This window comes from Macrobrachium rosenbergii, chromosome 4 (genome assembly GCF_040412425.1).
Source record: "Macrobrachium rosenbergii isolate ZJJX-2024 chromosome 4, ASM4041242v1, whole genome shotgun sequence".
Classification (NCBI taxonomy): domain Eukaryota; kingdom Metazoa; phylum Arthropoda; class Malacostraca; order Decapoda; family Palaemonidae; genus Macrobrachium; species Macrobrachium rosenbergii.
Genome location: NC_089744.1, coordinates 45101071 through 45118511, shown reverse-complemented (window position 1 = coordinate 45118511; position 17441 = coordinate 45101071). Strand labels below are relative to the sequence as shown.

At 37.2% G+C, this 17441-nt stretch overlaps 1 protein-coding gene across 1 annotated transcript in view; it reads left to right on the top strand.

The window, feature by feature from the left end:
• Window positions 1-17441, top strand: part of LOC136833711 (synaptonemal complex protein 1-like) — a 378221-nt gene that overhangs the window by 67073 nt on the left and 293707 nt on the right. Inside the window, exons 5-6 of the mRNA XM_067095919.1 lie at window positions 1405-1607; window positions 12309-12517. Of these exons, the coding sequence (XP_066952020.1) occupies window positions 1405-1607; window positions 12309-12517 (412 nt within the window). The remainder of the gene's footprint in view (window positions 1-1404; window positions 1608-12308; window positions 12518-17441) is intronic.

Sequence of the window (17441 nt, the reverse complement as noted above, 5' to 3'; positions counted from 1 at the left end):
CTGCGGTGCCTTCACATTGACCTAAGGTCGATCGGAATATATATTTATCATCATAATTGTAAATTGTATATATGTTATGTTTCTAAACAATCATGCTTTATGTACAAGTAACGAGTTATTCTTATGATAATGTGTCAGACATTATTGATCACTGTTTTCTGTATGAACCTGTCCTGTTTTTGTAAGAAATTAATTTGACCTCAGATCACCTATAAATCTTTGTACCAGCGGTCTATGCAAACTATGCCAACATCCACATCCTGCTTTATAAGCAGCTCGCTTCATCAATAAACTAGCAGTACTTGTCTTCCTGCTCATTATTTTGCACCTCTCCCACAGCTTAAGTAAGCAGCAGCAGATTTGGTTCCATGATGATATGCTACTCCCTATTGGAATTTCCATTCATGCATTTCAAAATCAACTCATAGTTTCTGGCAGGAACAGTGGCATGAAGTAGACTTCCAACAAAATGAAAGAAATTGGTTTGAATACACACCTTTAGGAATGGGGTTTGATGTCAAGGAAATGGGAAATTATCATATGCTGTCTTCTTATGCACAGTTGACCCATAGTTAACTTGGGTCAACTGTTGCCTTTTGGATGAAAGAAATCAACATGTTTGTGATGATTGCTCGGTCCCACTGACTGTTTAACTTTTGATAGTAGAATTCCTGTCTTTAGGAATTGTGACTCACTTTCTGCAAGGTAGTTGAGACACATGATAATTAAATTTAATTATCATGTGTCTCTACTGGCCAAAAGTTTAAAGCACGTAATGTACAGTTTTGGTGGAATTTTTAATTTCATTATAGAAGCTGGTTCTTTGGGAAAGTGTAAATCTTATTACTGTATACTGAAATTTGGTTTTCTTCGTGTATTTATGATTCAGTAGCTAAACTTTTATAATTTTTTCCTGCAGAATGCAAATACACTGTCTTCATAATGTAACTAATTACTCATATGCTTTATGCTCTTTATAGGTTCTGTAATTTTATTTAGAATTTTAATTACTTTGTATAGTTGTATTTTTTACATTTCTGCTGTATATAAATGGGCAAGAACAATATTTATGGTATCACTAACCCTAGTAGTTGTAAGCTCAGATAACTTACAATTGATCAGACACCCCTGTGTTTGATGTTGAGCTTATTTTCATGGAATTGCACATGGCAGGAGCTTGAATGTAATTATTAAGAGCATATGAATAGTGAAAATAACTTTTCTTAATTTTTACTATAAAACTTGCAGTTTTTTTTTTTTTTTTTTTTTTTTTTTTTTTAGTTGAATATTTTGCTGAAATGCAAGGACCTTAGTTTCATTGTCAAAAATAAACAAGCATCTCTGTGTATATCTGCTTCCCTTCATACACAGTTAAGGTAATAAGGTTCTTTTCACATTTTACAGAGTGATGCACACACGCGAACTGGTTTCCTCTCTGCAGCAGCAATGCCAAGAGTTAGAAGGTACTGTAAGTGTCTTTCATCAGGAGAAGCAGTATCATTGTGCTGTGCAAAATGAAACCATTGAAAGGATGAATACTTTAACGAGAAATTTCAAGGAGCTTTCTCTTCTCAGTGAAGAAAAGATGAAGGTCGTAACTGATAAAGGTAAAATTCTTGTTCATTTTCAGATAAAACTATTGAGATGGCTTTGTCCGTCCATCTGCTCTTTTTCTGTCCACCCTCAGATGTTAAAAACTACTGAGGCTAGAGGGCTGCAAATTGGTACGTCGCTCATCCACCCTCCAATCATCAAACATACCAAATAGCAACACTTGCCTCAGTAGTTTTTATTTTATTTAAGGTTAAAGTTAGCCATATATCGTACGTCTGGCAGCACTTTCTGAAGGCGTGCTATGCACCCTCACTCTACTTCATCTGGGGAGCAACTGAAGCGCTACCGGTTGTAGCTGATAGTTTTATACAGCATGATATGTTGTACAGAAAACTCAATTGCATAGAAGAAACTCCGGCACATTTTTTACTTGTTGTTTTACCATATGCCATTATCCCCTATTGATGAGGTGGTCCTAGGAGGATACAGCCTTCCAGTTTCTCAGCAAGTCTTGTGGGGTAAGGCTACTTGTACCACACTTTATTGGGCCCATCAGTACTGGTATTCATTTACGATTTGCTAGGTGATAAGGTTAGAAAATGTGAACCAAGCACTGTACCACATAGCTAAGATATCCATTTTGGTTCATTACATCTCTTAGTGGTGGGGTTGCTACAGCTGTATGCCATGTCGATTTTAATGTTGTTAGCCTTGACATAAATAGGTGGTGAAAGCAAGAGAATACAGTAAGAGCAGGGACAGTTGTAGATATAAGATGGGCAAAAGGGTATACAGTAAAACCCCCCTATTCGCGGGGGATGCGCGCCACACCCCCCGGTAATAGCTAAAACCGCGAATACTTAGAACCCTTCTAAAAACACTTAGAACTGCCTATTTTGATAGTTCAAACACATACAAAGCAAACTAAAAATGCTTATACAGGTAGTGCTCGAGTTACGATGGGGTTAGGTTCCAAAAAAACCATCGTTTGTTGAAATAATCATGTCGAATATAGCCTAGCCTACACAAGGGTATTCAGTACCATGTATACATATATGGTAGCCTAGCCTACACTACACAGTATACTCTATACATATACATTATAGTAATTATTAATGTCAGCTAATTCTGCAGGTTCAATGCAGATTGACTTATGATAATTCAGTATAAAGGGAAATTGAATAAAACTAACCAGAGTTAGGATAGCGTACAGTATGGTAATCGTATACGTAAACAGTAGCTAGCCTACGGTATATTCTATACATATATGGTAGAGTGGTAATTATTAATACCAGCTAATTCTGCAGATTGATTTATGATAATTCAGTATAAAAAGAAATTGAATAACAAGAAAAAGAATCAGACTGTACTGAAAGGGGTACTCACCAAGATTTGGTCCGTCGTCGGCACACGTAATTCACGTGAACGGTGTCAGGCTGTTCATGGCTACGGATAACTAAAAATCGGAAGAGGAGGAGGATGATAAAGCTTCAGGATCATCAACTCGCTCCTCTTCAGATAGTATTTCTTCTTCTGTTAGTTCAGGTGTTTCAAAATTAAGAGATGAAGGGGATCGAGGCTCAAATGTCGGGGTAGGGGTGCGGGTGGGGTAGGGGAGGCAGAAGGCGATGCCACTGGAGTTGTTCTCTTAAAGAAGTGTTCCATTGTCGGTTGCATAGTGCGTTTTTTTCGTTCTTCATAAATGACTTGGTAACATGCAACAGCGTCTTGATGTGCTCTTTTAACTTTAGCAAACCGTTCCATGTTCCCATCCATTTCACTCAAAAGTTTCAGTCCATGTTCAAATGAGGCAAAAACCTCTGCTAGTGCTTTTGTCGTAAACTTTCGCTCTGGCTCTTCTTCAATTTCTTCTTCCTCGTCTGCTCTTTTTCTCTCTTCTGCAAGCGCAATTAAATCTTCTGCCGTAAGCTCTACATCTTGCACATCTAAAAGATCTTGGATGTCTTCTTCATCAATTTCTAAATCTAAACTTCTCCCAAGTGTCACAATCTTTTATTAATTTCACAACTTCTTTATCTTTATTGAAACCTTTGAATGAGTTCACATACACTTGTAGCAGATTTTTCCAAACCCCATTCATACATTCTTTCTTTACCTCCTTCCAAGCCTTTCCAATGTTCATAATGGAGTTTAGAACATTGAATTCCTTCCAGAAAGTCCTGAGATCTTTCTCCTCATTATCTGTAGCCTGAACAGCCTGAGCAAACGTGTTCCGAAGATAATAGGCCTTGAACGTAGTGACAGCGCCCTGATCCATGGGTTGTATGAGAGAAGTTGTGTTTGGTGGCAGAAACACAACTTTTACGTTCTCATTAATATCTCCGATGTTCTGAGGGTGGCCGGGAGCATTGTCTAGAATCAGCAGAATTTTGAAGGGGATTTTGTTTTCCCTACAATAATCTTTCACTTCTGGAATAAAGCACCGCACAAACCAGTCTTCGAACAGCATTGCAGTCATCCATGCTTTTTTATTATGACGGTAATGCACAGGAAGCATATGCTTGTCGATTCTCTTTAATGCCCTTAGATTTTCAGAGTGATAAATCATGAGTGGCTTAAGTTTATACCCAGCCACATTTCCCCCAAGCAGAAGAGTCAGTCGATCTTTGTATGCCTTAAACCCAGGCATCATTGTTGCTTCTTTATGGATGTAGGACCGTTGAGGCATACGCTTCCAATACAGTCCTGTTTCGTCGACATTAAAGATCTGCTCCGGCAAGTACCCTTCATCAATGACGATCTTTTGCAGAATATCCTTGAATTTAGCAGCTCCTTCATGTCAGCGCTTGCTGCTTCACCGCTAATTTTCACACTATGAAAATTATGACGGTTCTTGAAGCGATGAAACCATCCAGCACTTGCTACAAAACTTTTGTTGTGGTTATCATCATAATTTTTCTTCAGTTCATCGAAAAGCATGCGAGCCTTTGTTTGGATGGTTAAGAGACTGATTGGCATATGCTTCTGTATCTGGTCCTCCATCCACGTGACCAGTAACTGCTCCATTTCTTCCAAAGGTCCTATCCTCTTCTTTGATATAAGTGTCGAATGAACTGAAGCAGATCCCTTATAGCGTTCATTATCCGTTTCTTGTCTTTAAGGATGGTGGATACCGTCGACTGAGATAGATGCTCGTCACGTGCGATTACCATGACTGGCTTTCCAGCGGCACGCTGGTTGATAATTTTCATTTTTTGCTCCAGAGTGATAGACTGCCTCTTCTTTTTCGCACTACCAGCATGAGACACACTTGGGTGTTTGGCAGACATAGTGATATAAATTTGAGTTTTAGAGTTTGGTGTATTCACAAAAGCACAAAAATCGCAAACGAACACTGGCCTATTTTAACTTCCGCACAACGAGCAAGCAAGGTCGACTCATTGAATTAATGTACCTATTCCAGCCTCTCGCCCAACGTATCGCACACCATACGCTGCCTGGTTGTACGTTGTTGCCTGCGCCAGTCACCCGCGAAATTTAAAAATACTTATTTTCAAAATATTGTCGTATCGATATTAATTGCTAACCCCATCGTAAGAGCGAATTATCATAAGTCGAAATATCGTAACTCGAGCACTACCTGTACAGGTAATATCCTACTTAAGATGGGGTTAGGTTCCAAAAAAAAAATCGTTTGTTGGAAAAAAAGGTAATGAATAGCAAACCGTATCTCGAATATAGCCTAGCCCAGGGTATTTGGTACCATGTGTACATAAATGGTAGCGTAGCCTACACTATAAAGTATACTCTACGCATACAAGGTATAGTGATTATTAATATCAGCTAATTCTGGAGGTTCATGCAGTAACTTGTGATAATTCAATACAAAGAGAAATTGAATAACAAACAAGAATTAGCTTAGCCTAAACTATGGTATATCGTAGGCATATACGGTAGCATAGCCTACATTACACTGTACTCTGTATTCACATATCATATTATAAAAAATCAGGATAACGAATATGCATTTTTTCCATGGATCTTTTAAAATGTTATGCTTTAATTCACTGTATCCAATAATATTGTATATATTTTTATATTACTTTTGTATTATAAATTGCGATCATAGCGATCATTGTTTTGGTTTGGAAATGTTTACGCAGTGTTTATTTCTCCGCATTTAACTCAGTTCAGAGCGCTTTTCTTACTTATGGTTAGCGTAAATGAATCTCTTGATTATTTATTTATACAGGGCAAAGTTATTTTTCATTATACTGTACGAAGTTTTTTTAAGTCGAAATATAACTTAAATATGTCTCGTGAAATTAATTGAGCTATTTGTTTTGTTAATAGATGATGGCTGTTTGGTGGCGTCTGTTTTGTGTAAAAAAATCAAGATTCTGTTTGCTATTTTCACTTGATGTCATCATAATACAAGCTTTACGTATTTATTGTATGTTGGCGGAAAAATAGCAGTAATGTGTTGTTTCATGCCCAGTAGTTTTGATTAAAATACTTTCTCTCCAATTTTAATTCCGGTCGAGTTTCATCCATGTTGCCGATGCACGATAATTTATAGTCATTAGCAGCTTGAACATTGTTTTCTCTTCTTCAGCCACAACTTGCAGCTTAAATTTAGCAGTATATTTCCTTGCTGATTTTTTATCCATACCGAATAAGAATATAATGTAAAAGTATGTCGGTCTATTCTAATTAACGTCATTTGTACTATAATCTACAGTAATTGTGTATTACCCTACGATGGTTGAAATACAAGCAAAAGTGCTGTTGTTATCTGATTCTGTGATAAACAAAATAACAGTTTCTCGGTCGGTTGTTTATGGCTGTATGGATTTATGCAAGAGTATAATGTTACTAACAATACTTTTATCATTCTCTTTTGCTTTTCTAACAAGAAGATGGGATAAAGAGTTGGAGGAAAAAGAAGCTGGTCTATTGTAATTTGGTCTCTTGCTGCCTGTACGCTGCTGCCTGCGCTTGTGCGAGATTTAAAAATATTTCATAAATATTGTCGTATCAGTATTAACCCTTAAACGTCGAGCCTCTATTTACAAAAGTGTCTGCCGTATGCCGGCGGGGTTTGGGAGTTAGTGCCGAAGCGGAAAGAAAGTTTTTTCAAAAAATCACAGCACGCTTAGTTTTTAAGATTAAGAGTTAATTTTTGGTTCCTTTTTTTCTCATTGCCTGAAGTTTAGTATGCAACCATCAGAAATGAAAAAAAAATATTATCATATATAAATATGGGAATATATGACAGCGCGAAAAAAAATTTCATATATAATTGTATAAAAATCACGCTGTGAGCAAAACGGTTAAAGCTAATGAGCTATTTTTTTTTTTGTTGTATTCTGCACTAAATTGCAATGATTTTGGTATGTAACAAATTGTAAAATGAGCAAAGCAACACAGAGAAAATATTATCACAAAATGATGCATGAATTCGTAACGCTCAGACGTAAAAAAAAGTTTTTTCAAAAATTCACCATAAATTGAAATATTGTGCTAGAGACTTCTCATTTGCTGCAAAATGAAGGTAAATGATAGAATATTACTAGAAAGTAAGAGTTTTAGCTTACAATTGCATTTTATGACCATTTCGGTCGAGTCAAAGTTGACTGAAGGTTGAAATTTTGTCACTTATCGTGATTTATATGAAAATATTTCAAAACTGATAAATGCTACAACCATGAGTTATTTTTTGTTGTATTCTACATGAAATTGCACACATTTTCATGTATAAAATTTATGTAACGGCTAATATAAAACTGTGCAAAAATTACGACAAATTGACTAAAGAATTTCTGAGATTGTAGGAGCCTGACGCCGTCTCTTCCAAACACGTATGTGTTCGTTTGTTCGCCATACATCGGAGTGGCGAGACGTTTGGTGTTTTCACAAACAGAAACATACACACAGTTTGATACAGAAGATTCGTTGGAACTTTATGAGTACATGATTAGAATGCTTGCATGACAATGCAAGTAGTGGTGATTGTACATACAACAAGACAACAATTGTTAGGGAGAAACAGACGGAAATATTGTATGGTTGAAATTGCATTCCCTTAGAGAAAGAAAACGAGACACTCTTGTTGTCTTGTCCACTCCGATGGATGACGAACACGCACGTGTTTGGAAGAGACGGCGTCAGGCTCTTACAAGATTTTCAGCAGAGTTAGCGTGGACATAAGGAAAAAGTTTTTTTCAAAAATTCATCATAAATCGAAATATTGTGCTAGAGACTTCTTGTTTGTTGCAAAATGAAGGTAAATGATTGAATATTACTAGAATGTAAGAGTTTTAGCTTACAATTGCATTTTTCGACTATTTCGGTCGAGTCAAAGTTGACCGAAGGTTGAAATTTTTTGTAGTTGACGTACGGTACGTCCACTCGTCACCCGACAGACAATTTTAGTCGACTTACAATACGTCCAGTCGGCGTTTAAGGGTTAATTGCTAAATTAAATGCATTTCGGAGATCAATTTTTCGTAAATTATCAAAGCCGGGTTCAAAAATTCAACAAACTTTATAAACACAGTAAATTAAAAGAAGTAAAGTGTGATTTCGCTAGTATCAGATGTTGCTTTGCCTCTTCCAAATGTTTTGTGGCCAGCACATTATTTGTTTCTTCAGCCACAGCTACAACTGTATATTTAGTAAATACTCATAACACTGATCTCTCCATTGCGTGAAGGATGGTTAAAGATTTATTTTATTATTTATGGAAGTCACCTTTGAAAATTAGCAAAATTTTAACAAGTCACCAACTATAGGCATCCCTTAAAAAATGTGTATAGTTACGATAACTGACAATGGCAAAGTGTGTTTCTCGATTCGATTGTTGATGGCAGTACTGTACAGTACTTGCTGTTGTTCATGCCAGTGTCTTGCACGTAGTAGCAAATGGTTATTAATTATAAAGATTAGTAATGAATTCTGAATGAAGATTCACCTTTAACCTAATGAACTTTTGCTTTTAGACCTATTTCTTAGTTAAAAGCTAACTCAAATATAATATGCATTATCAGTGTTGTCTACCAAAACTGAGACAAGCATAGAAAGCCTAGCCTAGTGTAAAATCGATGTATATGATGAAATCATGTTTTTGGATGAAATTTTAATTGTATGATACCTGAGTTATGTGCAAATTACAGTTCTTTTGCATGGTGTATGTTTCTGACTTTAACAGAATGTTTTTGTTGGAAAAAAATGTGCTTGTTTGTTTACGGAGTAAACTTCAGTTTTGAAATCCAAAAACTGAAAGGACATGTGGCACCACCCTTGTAGCCGCTCAAGAACTAATGGTGGTTGATTCAAAAAGTCCCAGATTATGGGAGTTGCCTTTACAGGGAGTGCCAGATTTAAGAGGTCGGACTATATGTGCTCAGCTTTATCACCCTTGCAGTTCATTGTGCTCTCTGGTCCAATGCATATTCATTTTGACAGTTTGTTCCTTTTCTTTCATATGCATTCAGCATCCACATTTCACTTCTTAAAGGAAAGCAGGCTCAATAGTCCCCATGTAATATTCCAGTGTAGACTTCCAAAAATAATATTGTCCTTTTTGAAGTAATTTTTTGTTATATACTTAACCTGCCTTCCATGCTTAACCTATTTTGTAACATCTTTCATCTTGCCTTCATTATTTATCAACCCTTTCTTGTCATTCACTATCCTTATTAACCCTTAAACGCCGAAGCCCTATTTACAAAAACGTCTCCCGTATGCCGGCGGCGTTCGGGAGCTAGCGCCGAAGCGGAAAAAAGGTTTTTTTCAAAAAATCACAGCACGCTTAGTTTTTAAGATTAAGAGTTCATTTTTGGCTCCTTTTTTTCTCATTGCCTGAAGTTTAGTATGCAACCATCAGAAATGAAAAAAATATCATTATCATATAAAAATATTGGAATATATGACAGCGAACAAAAAAAACTTGTATATAATTGTATACAAATCGTGCTGTAAGTAAAACGGTTAAAGCTAATGAGTTAATTTTTTTAGTTGTATTGTACACTAAATTGAGATGATTTTGGTATATAACAGATTGTAAAACGATTAAAGCAACACAGAGAAATATTATCACAAAATGATGCATGAATGCATAACGCGCAGACGTAAAAAAAAGTTTTTTAAAAAAATTCACCATAAATCGAAATATTGTGCTAGAGACTTTCCAATTGTTTCAAAATGAAGGAAATTGATTGAATATTACTAGACTGTAAGTTTTTTAGCTTGCAATTGCATTTTTTTACCATTTCGATCGAGTTAAAATTGACCAAAGGTTGATTTTTTTCTATTTATCGTTATTTATATGAAAATATTTCAAAAATGGTAAAAGCTAAAAGCATGATTTATTTTTTGTTGTATTCTACATGAACTTGCACACATTTTGATGTATAACACTTTATGTAACGAATAATATAAAACGGCGAAAAAATTATGACAAGGTGACTCAAGAAATGCTAGGAATTTTAGTGGAGTTCGCGTGGTAAGGAAAAGTTTTTTCAAAATTCACCATAAATCGAAATATTGTGCTGAAAAATGAAGGTAAAGGATTGATTGTTACTAGAATGTAAGAATTTTGGCTTATTGCGTTTTTTCGAGCAACAAAAGTTACGATTTTTCAATGTTATTTATATGAAAATATTTAAAAAATGGTAAAAGCTAAAAGCATGATTTATTTTCTGTTGTATTCTACAGAATTTTGATGTATAACACTTTATGTAACGAATAATATAAAATGGCGAAACAATTTGTGACTCAAGAAATGCTAGGATTTTTTAGCGAAGGAAAAGTTTTTTCAAAAATTCACCATAAATAGAAATATTGTGCTGAGACTTTCTGTTTGTTGCAGAATAAAGGTAAATGATTGATTGTTACTAGAATGTAAGAATTTTGGCTTACGATTGCGTTTTTCGAGCATTTCGGTCGAGTCAAAATTGACCGAATGTTAAAATTTTGTCAGTTATCATGATTTAAATGAAAATATTTCAAAACTGTTAAAAGCTAAAAGAATGATTTATATTTTGTTGTATTCTACATGAAATTGCGCACATTTTGATGTATAACACTTTATGTAACGAATAATATAAAACGGTGAAAAAATTATGACAAGGTGACTCAAGAAATGCCAGGATTTTCAGCAAAGGAAAAAGTTTTTTGCAAAAATTTACGGATGCCCCTCAGGACACCCCGATGCTTCCTAGTGGTCGTAAAAGGCACGGGATGTGGTCCTTGGTCCCCTTCGGTCACACGTGGGCGAACAACACGGCGCTGAGAAGCTGGGTCCTTCTCCAGCATCCCAGTCTAAAACTCGTCTCACACGCTCACTACCGACAGGCAGTATGCGCCTTTCACGGTCCTGACGGCTTTGAGACATCTCTACAAACGTCCTGTTGCAGCACAAATACGCAAACACTCGCCAAAGTTCTGCAAAACACAGATGCGTCAAAAAATCGCTCTCGCATGGTCCAACGCTGATGCTGTCTGGTACGAGAAGGAGGGAATTCGCATATGCGCGTCTGGGTGACGATTATAAACAAAACAACAGCTTGATCCGTGAACTCCCAGCATCCCTCAAGGCACGTGATTTGAAACCTTCCACAAACTATGCCTATAATTATTTTTCCGCGAATATTTAAAAAAAAGCATTTTTAGTCGACGTATGGTACGTCCACTTGACATCCAACAGACAATTTTCGTCGACGTATGGTATGTCCATTAGGTGTTTAAGGGTTAATATACTTTGTTGTGCTTGCGTAGTTTCTGTATTTCCTTATCTTTACACCTTGCCATCTAAAAATTTTTTCACTTCACTTTCATGTTACTTCGTACCTGTAATCAGTTCTAATCATCTGTAAGCATCAGCCACTCCCCACTTCTTGGCCATTTTTCTCATCCTATAATTTGTTAATCTATATTTTTATGCTTCCCTTGATCAGTTACGCTCGGTCAGAAAAACTACCCTCTCTCTCTTTTTTTTTTTTTTTTTTTTTTTTTTTTTTTGTAGCATTAGGAAAATTGTGGTCATGTAAGTAACCCTCAGAGCCAAAAAGTCTTTTCCATCATGTTGATGGTAGTTAGACTTTAGCCAATCACTTATTGTGACTTTTAATTGCTGTGTAGATGTCCCATTATTAAGCATATTTTCATGACTCATATTTGATTAAGAAATCACTTACATTATTTTGCAGAACTGTGCAGTGACAACTGACACCTGATAATGTTAACCTCAATTTGTAGTATTTTGCTTAAAATTTATACAGGGCATTTCAAACAGTTACTTATTGTCTCATGAAAATTTAACAATTTAAAGCCAAAGATGACATTTCATGTAACATTGACACACTCTTGGTCCACAAAGTATCTTTTCCTAACTCTCAAATTCATAATTCTCATTCATTCTTGTAAATAATTTTACTTTCAAAGAAACTAAATTTTGTATGAATTACAGCTGGTAGCAACTAAATTCATGAGGTCATCAACTACTCTTAAAATTTATATGGTCACAGTAAGGATATTCACTGGCCATATCCCCAACTTTGAGTGACATCTCATTAGTTGGTGTTAGAGCATGGATGGACATATCCAAAGTTCTGCATTGGGCTCACTATGACCCAGTTGTTTGTGGTTGATGTATTGTTTACTTATATTTAAAGAATGTAATGTTTAATAGTTTTGAATGTCCATTTTTCAGAATATATTTAAATAAGATATGTGATCTTGCCTATTATATGAAGATCAGATGATTGAATGTGGTTTTTATCATTTTTCAGCTAATGAGGCAATAGGGAGTTTGCAGAATAAGATATGTGATCTTGAACGTAACCTGGAAGCCAAACTGAATGAATGCAATCTTCTTACAAAAGCCGTAGAAGAATTTAAAAAGGAAATTACTGATTTAACTTGCAAACTTAATTTGGCAAATACACTAACAAGTGAAACAAAGGAGAAGTTTGTTCAGCTGCAGCTTGACCTGGATGAGGTAATCTATTTTTGTAAAAACTGTTTATATTTAAATAAAAGGAAAACATATGCATAATACTTGATAAATGAGAGTAGAAAATTTAGTACAAAACATGTTATGTATGCATATGTGATTGATTCACAGAACTTAGCATTAAACTCACTTTACACTGGAGTTTCATGGGTACATTTTGAACAGGCACGCCATAGTATTAACTCGGTTTTGAAGAAGTGAGTTATGCTCCTATCTGTTGTCCAGGTTTTCTTCTGCACAGATGGCAGCAGTTTTGGTTTCTCCTTTGGGTCACCTTCTAAGCCTGACTGCTTAAGGGGCTAAAGGAGGATATATTGGTACAAAGTCATTACTCTTTCTCACAGGTCATTTATACCTTTCAGGGACCCATTCAGCCCTCAGGTTCTGGTAGGGGGCCGATTGCAGGCCTTCTGGCATGTTTGGAGAGACTTAAAAACAGAACCTTAGGTGGTGGAGTTGCTGAAGGATTCCTTTTGGGTTTCCCATTCACTGACATCTATATTCCTTCCTTTGTATCATCTCCAGCAGAAGTATCTGATTCTTCAGTAGGAGGATTTAATTAGAGAGGAATTTAATGGAACATGTGTCAGTAATTCGCCAGGATTTTACCTCTGACTTTTCCCTAGTGCCATAAGCAACTGGAGACTGGCATCCAGTGTTGAATGTATTGCTGATGAACAACTTTATGCATCCGCCCTCATTCTTCATGATTTATTCCAGCACTGTTTTAATGACTTTCTAAAAGAACAATTGGATGATTTGGTGGACATTCAGGGTGCATCTTCCTCATAGAAAACAGATCTTCAGTCGTGCAAGTTTCTTCAATGTGTATTTTCAGGGAAGGTATTCCTGTTCAAGACACTTTGTTTCTGCTCGTGTGCCTCAAGTATTCACAAGAAATTTGTTGCCCAGGGGGGGATGGTGTCATCAATTAGGGGTAAGAATTCTGTTTTACTAAGTCGACTGGTTCAGGTTGGCCTACTCTGTTGACAGTATTACAAAGGCCAAGGATCTGTTGCTTAGTCTGGCTCAGTTTGTATGCATTATGATTATCAGTAAACTTCCCTAAATCCTCTTCAGTGCATTCTTTACCGGGGGATGAGAGTACACTCGCGCAATTTGCAGGCTTTTCTGTCAGAAGACAAATTAATAGGCTCTTGCTTCTTTGCAAAGAATTTTAGTCCTTACAGAAGCTTCCTTTATGATAATGGCTTTCTTTGTTAGGAAACATAGCCTCAATAGAGGATTTTTCAGAATAATCAGGCACACAATTACAGTGTGGTCTTGGCATAACAGATTGCAACTTACAACAAATGTTCATTAAATTTTTAAGTAAATCCAGGACCATCTTTATTGCTAGGTTCTGTAGGAGGGGTACCAAAACTACAAGGAAACAAATTTATTCCAAAACCTACAGTTAGGTTTTGTTGGTTTTCCCTCTGTCTAGTAACATAAAATGAAGATTTATGACAAGTGTTGTGACACTGACTTACAATACATCATAGAATGGTCAACACTTCACCCAGCAAACCTTACAAGGATGTTAGGGTGGTGGAAAGACTGTTGAAGATACCTGGTAGGTTTATCCCTAATAGCTTGAACTCTTGGTTATATAGAAGTTTCTGCACTGCAGACACCTGGTTAGAAACTAATCTATACTGGAAAGACTGCTTCTTTGGGTGAAAATTAACAACATAGTATTGGTTCTCTAGTTCATTCCATGGAAGGAAAATATTTTTTGGTGATAGAGGATTCAGGAATTACAAGTTCTGACTATAGAGTGGTCATTGCATCCATGAGTCCAACAGTCACTTCATAGCACGTGGATGAATGGGAATAACCAGCCTATTCTTTTTCCCTGCAGAGCCCTCAGGCTTAAGCAGTGGATGAATTTCTTCAGGTTTGGGCCCATTTCAGACACATTTGCCTTCCCCCTTTATCTACACTTAAGGAAAATAGTGAAAAAATTTTGAGTACAAGAATTGCTCATTCAGAGGGGATTATTTTCGGACTTGTTAGTTCTCTCAGTAGATCTGTCTCGTATTCTTCTGTTGAGGTAAATAGACTCAAACTACCAAATGCCATGCAGTTCCACTAGCTCCTGCATCCTACCCTTGACAGCCTGGAGATGCTCAACCAGCTCCTCCCAATAAGAGGGTTTTCAAAGATACTTTGGATTCTGTCCTTCAGAAGCAGCAATTTGTGCATTGCTCTTGGTGCCATTCTAGAATTTTAAGCACCCATACCCCTGTAGACATCAGTTTCTCCGCTTAGATACCATAAAGGGTTTTTTGCTGTCTACTTTTGACGTCATAATTCTATGCTTTCTGTAGCATTGCATCATGTGCAGTTGGATCTGGCTAATGGTCAGCACATTAAGGTGTAGAGAAGTTGAGATTGACGTCCTAGAATTCGGTATCAACCTCTCTCTGGAATTTAGGTGCAGTTCTAAAATTAACCTGCAGAGCCTTTTGATCCTCTGGAATCAGTTCCATTGTAGTATTTTCTGTGAAAAACTTGTTGTTAGTACTTGGGCAGTTAAAAGAGTAAGTTTATTGCAAGCACTCTCCTATAAAGCTGTTGTGAAGGGAATGCGATTTCGTTTTTTTGCATAGAGCTGAGAATGATGTTAAGGCTTAAGTTTTTCCAAGAACTGTAAGAACTTAAAATTTAACCTCTTTGGTTGGGAAGGAAGAGGAAATACTTCTCTGACCTGTTAGGACAATTAAAATTTATTTAAGAAGATTAAGCTTGGAAGAGGCGAAGTTAACCTCCTTTTTTTTTTTTTTTTTTTTTTTTTTGTGTGTGTGTGTGTGTGTGTGTGTGTGTGTGGTTTAAGAAAACAAAGAAGGTCTTTGTCAAAGAACATGAAGTTTTCATATAAGTAACTTACCAAGTAATTACATAGCTATAGTTTCTATTAACCGGCAGCTAGAATTTTTGAAATTCACGGTAGCGCTACTTTTGTTTTGGTTAGGCGACTAACCCTGACCACTTCCGGGGTAAGAGAGGAACTAGTTCAGCAAAAGAGCTCAATATGTTGCTGATGGCTGGACAACAGTTCTTAGCAGCAGCTTATTTTTGGAGTTCTTTAGCTTCTCAGTTGGTTGAAGTACTACAATTGGTGAAGTATTCTCTTTATGGTAGCCTTTTGGGCATACAGGCGGTCCCCGGTTTACGACGGGGGTTCCGTTCTTGCGCCGCGTCGTAACCCGAAAATCGTCGTAAGCCGGAAAATCGTCGAAAATCGTCAAAAATCATAAGAAAACCTTACTTTTAATGCTCTGGGTGCATTGAAAACGATGTAAACTGCATTATTATTGAGTTTTACATCAAAAAAACCTTCAAATTATGATTATTCTGCCGTTTTGGGGCCATATTTCTTCCGTCGGATCGCCGTACGACGCGTCGTAACCCCGGAACATGCGTCGTAAGCCGGGAAATAATTTCTGATGAATATATTTGAAAAGCGTCGTAACCTCGGAACGTCGTAAGCCGGAACCGTCGTAAACCGGGGACTGCCTGTATTTAGACAGTGTCAGGTTCTTTTTTAAACCTAATTACCGATTTTGACTGTTATAATTCTGATCTTAGATATTCTAAGCTTTGTTGACTTTAGACTTGTCGGCAATGTCCGATTCTAGTTCCCAAGGGTCTCGGTATTGCAGCAAAGGCTAGAATAACTAAAGCCTGTTATGACCCACACACTCTCTGCGCATCTAGTAGAGGTCAGATTTGTTTGCCCGACTTGACTTGTAATGAATGTGAACATTGGAATGTCAAAAGGTGGAAAACTTGCAAGTCATTTGTTAAAACTGGACAGGCAAAAAGAGGAAAGCGGCTTCTAGAGCCAGTAGTAAAAAGACGTTAGCTAGTCAGGTTCCTGCTAAGTCTGTGACTGATAATGTTTCTGTACCTTTTATTCATCCAAATCCCAGTTCTCAGTCTGTTCCACCATCTCCTCTCCTTAGCTCCCTTACTCTCAATCCTAACACCATTGCCAGCCTTGAGTCGAGAGTTAATTAGTAATTTGAATGTTTAGTTAATACAATGGAACAGATAGGGGGCATCAGTGAAAGTCCTTATGGACAGGTGCAGTGTAAAAGTGTTGAAGTGTCATTGGAGTAGGTGACTGTCTGTCCTGCCAAATCTCATAGGCAAAGGTCCCTGGCAAACTCCCCTAAACCTAGGAGGAGCCAAACTGGTAGCCCAAAGGAGGTCAGTGAGGTCTGCCCACAGGCAGTTGCCCCCTCAGTCGGACCTGTTGCCGCTTCCCAGGTCACGACAGAGTGCCACTGGAAAGGTGTCTCTATGGAAGTTAGTCGTCTTTCTTCTAGTCTTTCTAGTTCAAGTGATTCAAGTCCCAGGCACCAATGGTGTTTTAAAGACGAATCTCGTCCTTTAAAGAGACGTGTTATTGATGTCTCTTTGGAGCCTCGATGGCTCAGTCGGTTACAGCAGCAGCTTCGGACTTCGTAGAGGTCTGTGGCACGGGTTCAATCCCGCAAGCTGGCTGATCAGAGAGGCAGACACTTTGCTATCCGTGTAGACATCCCGGGATTATATATGTAATCAACGGATAGGTTTGCTTAAAAAGCAAATGGATGTTACAGACTAAATACACACACAAAACAAAGCCACTACAACACCTTCTAAAAACATAACAAACATCTCACACGTCTCGAACTCTCGCCATACCCGCGCAATAACTTCTCGCTGCTGGGAAGAAAGGGCGTTGGGTCTGGTTTGATACATGAAACATACGTACCGGGGTCTAAGCGATGTCAGGCAGGGCAGCCAATCGAGACCACAGGTCTACCCCAAAGCCAAATCAAAAAGTCCTTCAAAAGAAGGCATCGTGCTTACCCCATACAAAAATGGGAATAAAAGCACGTTAAAAGAAAAAGAA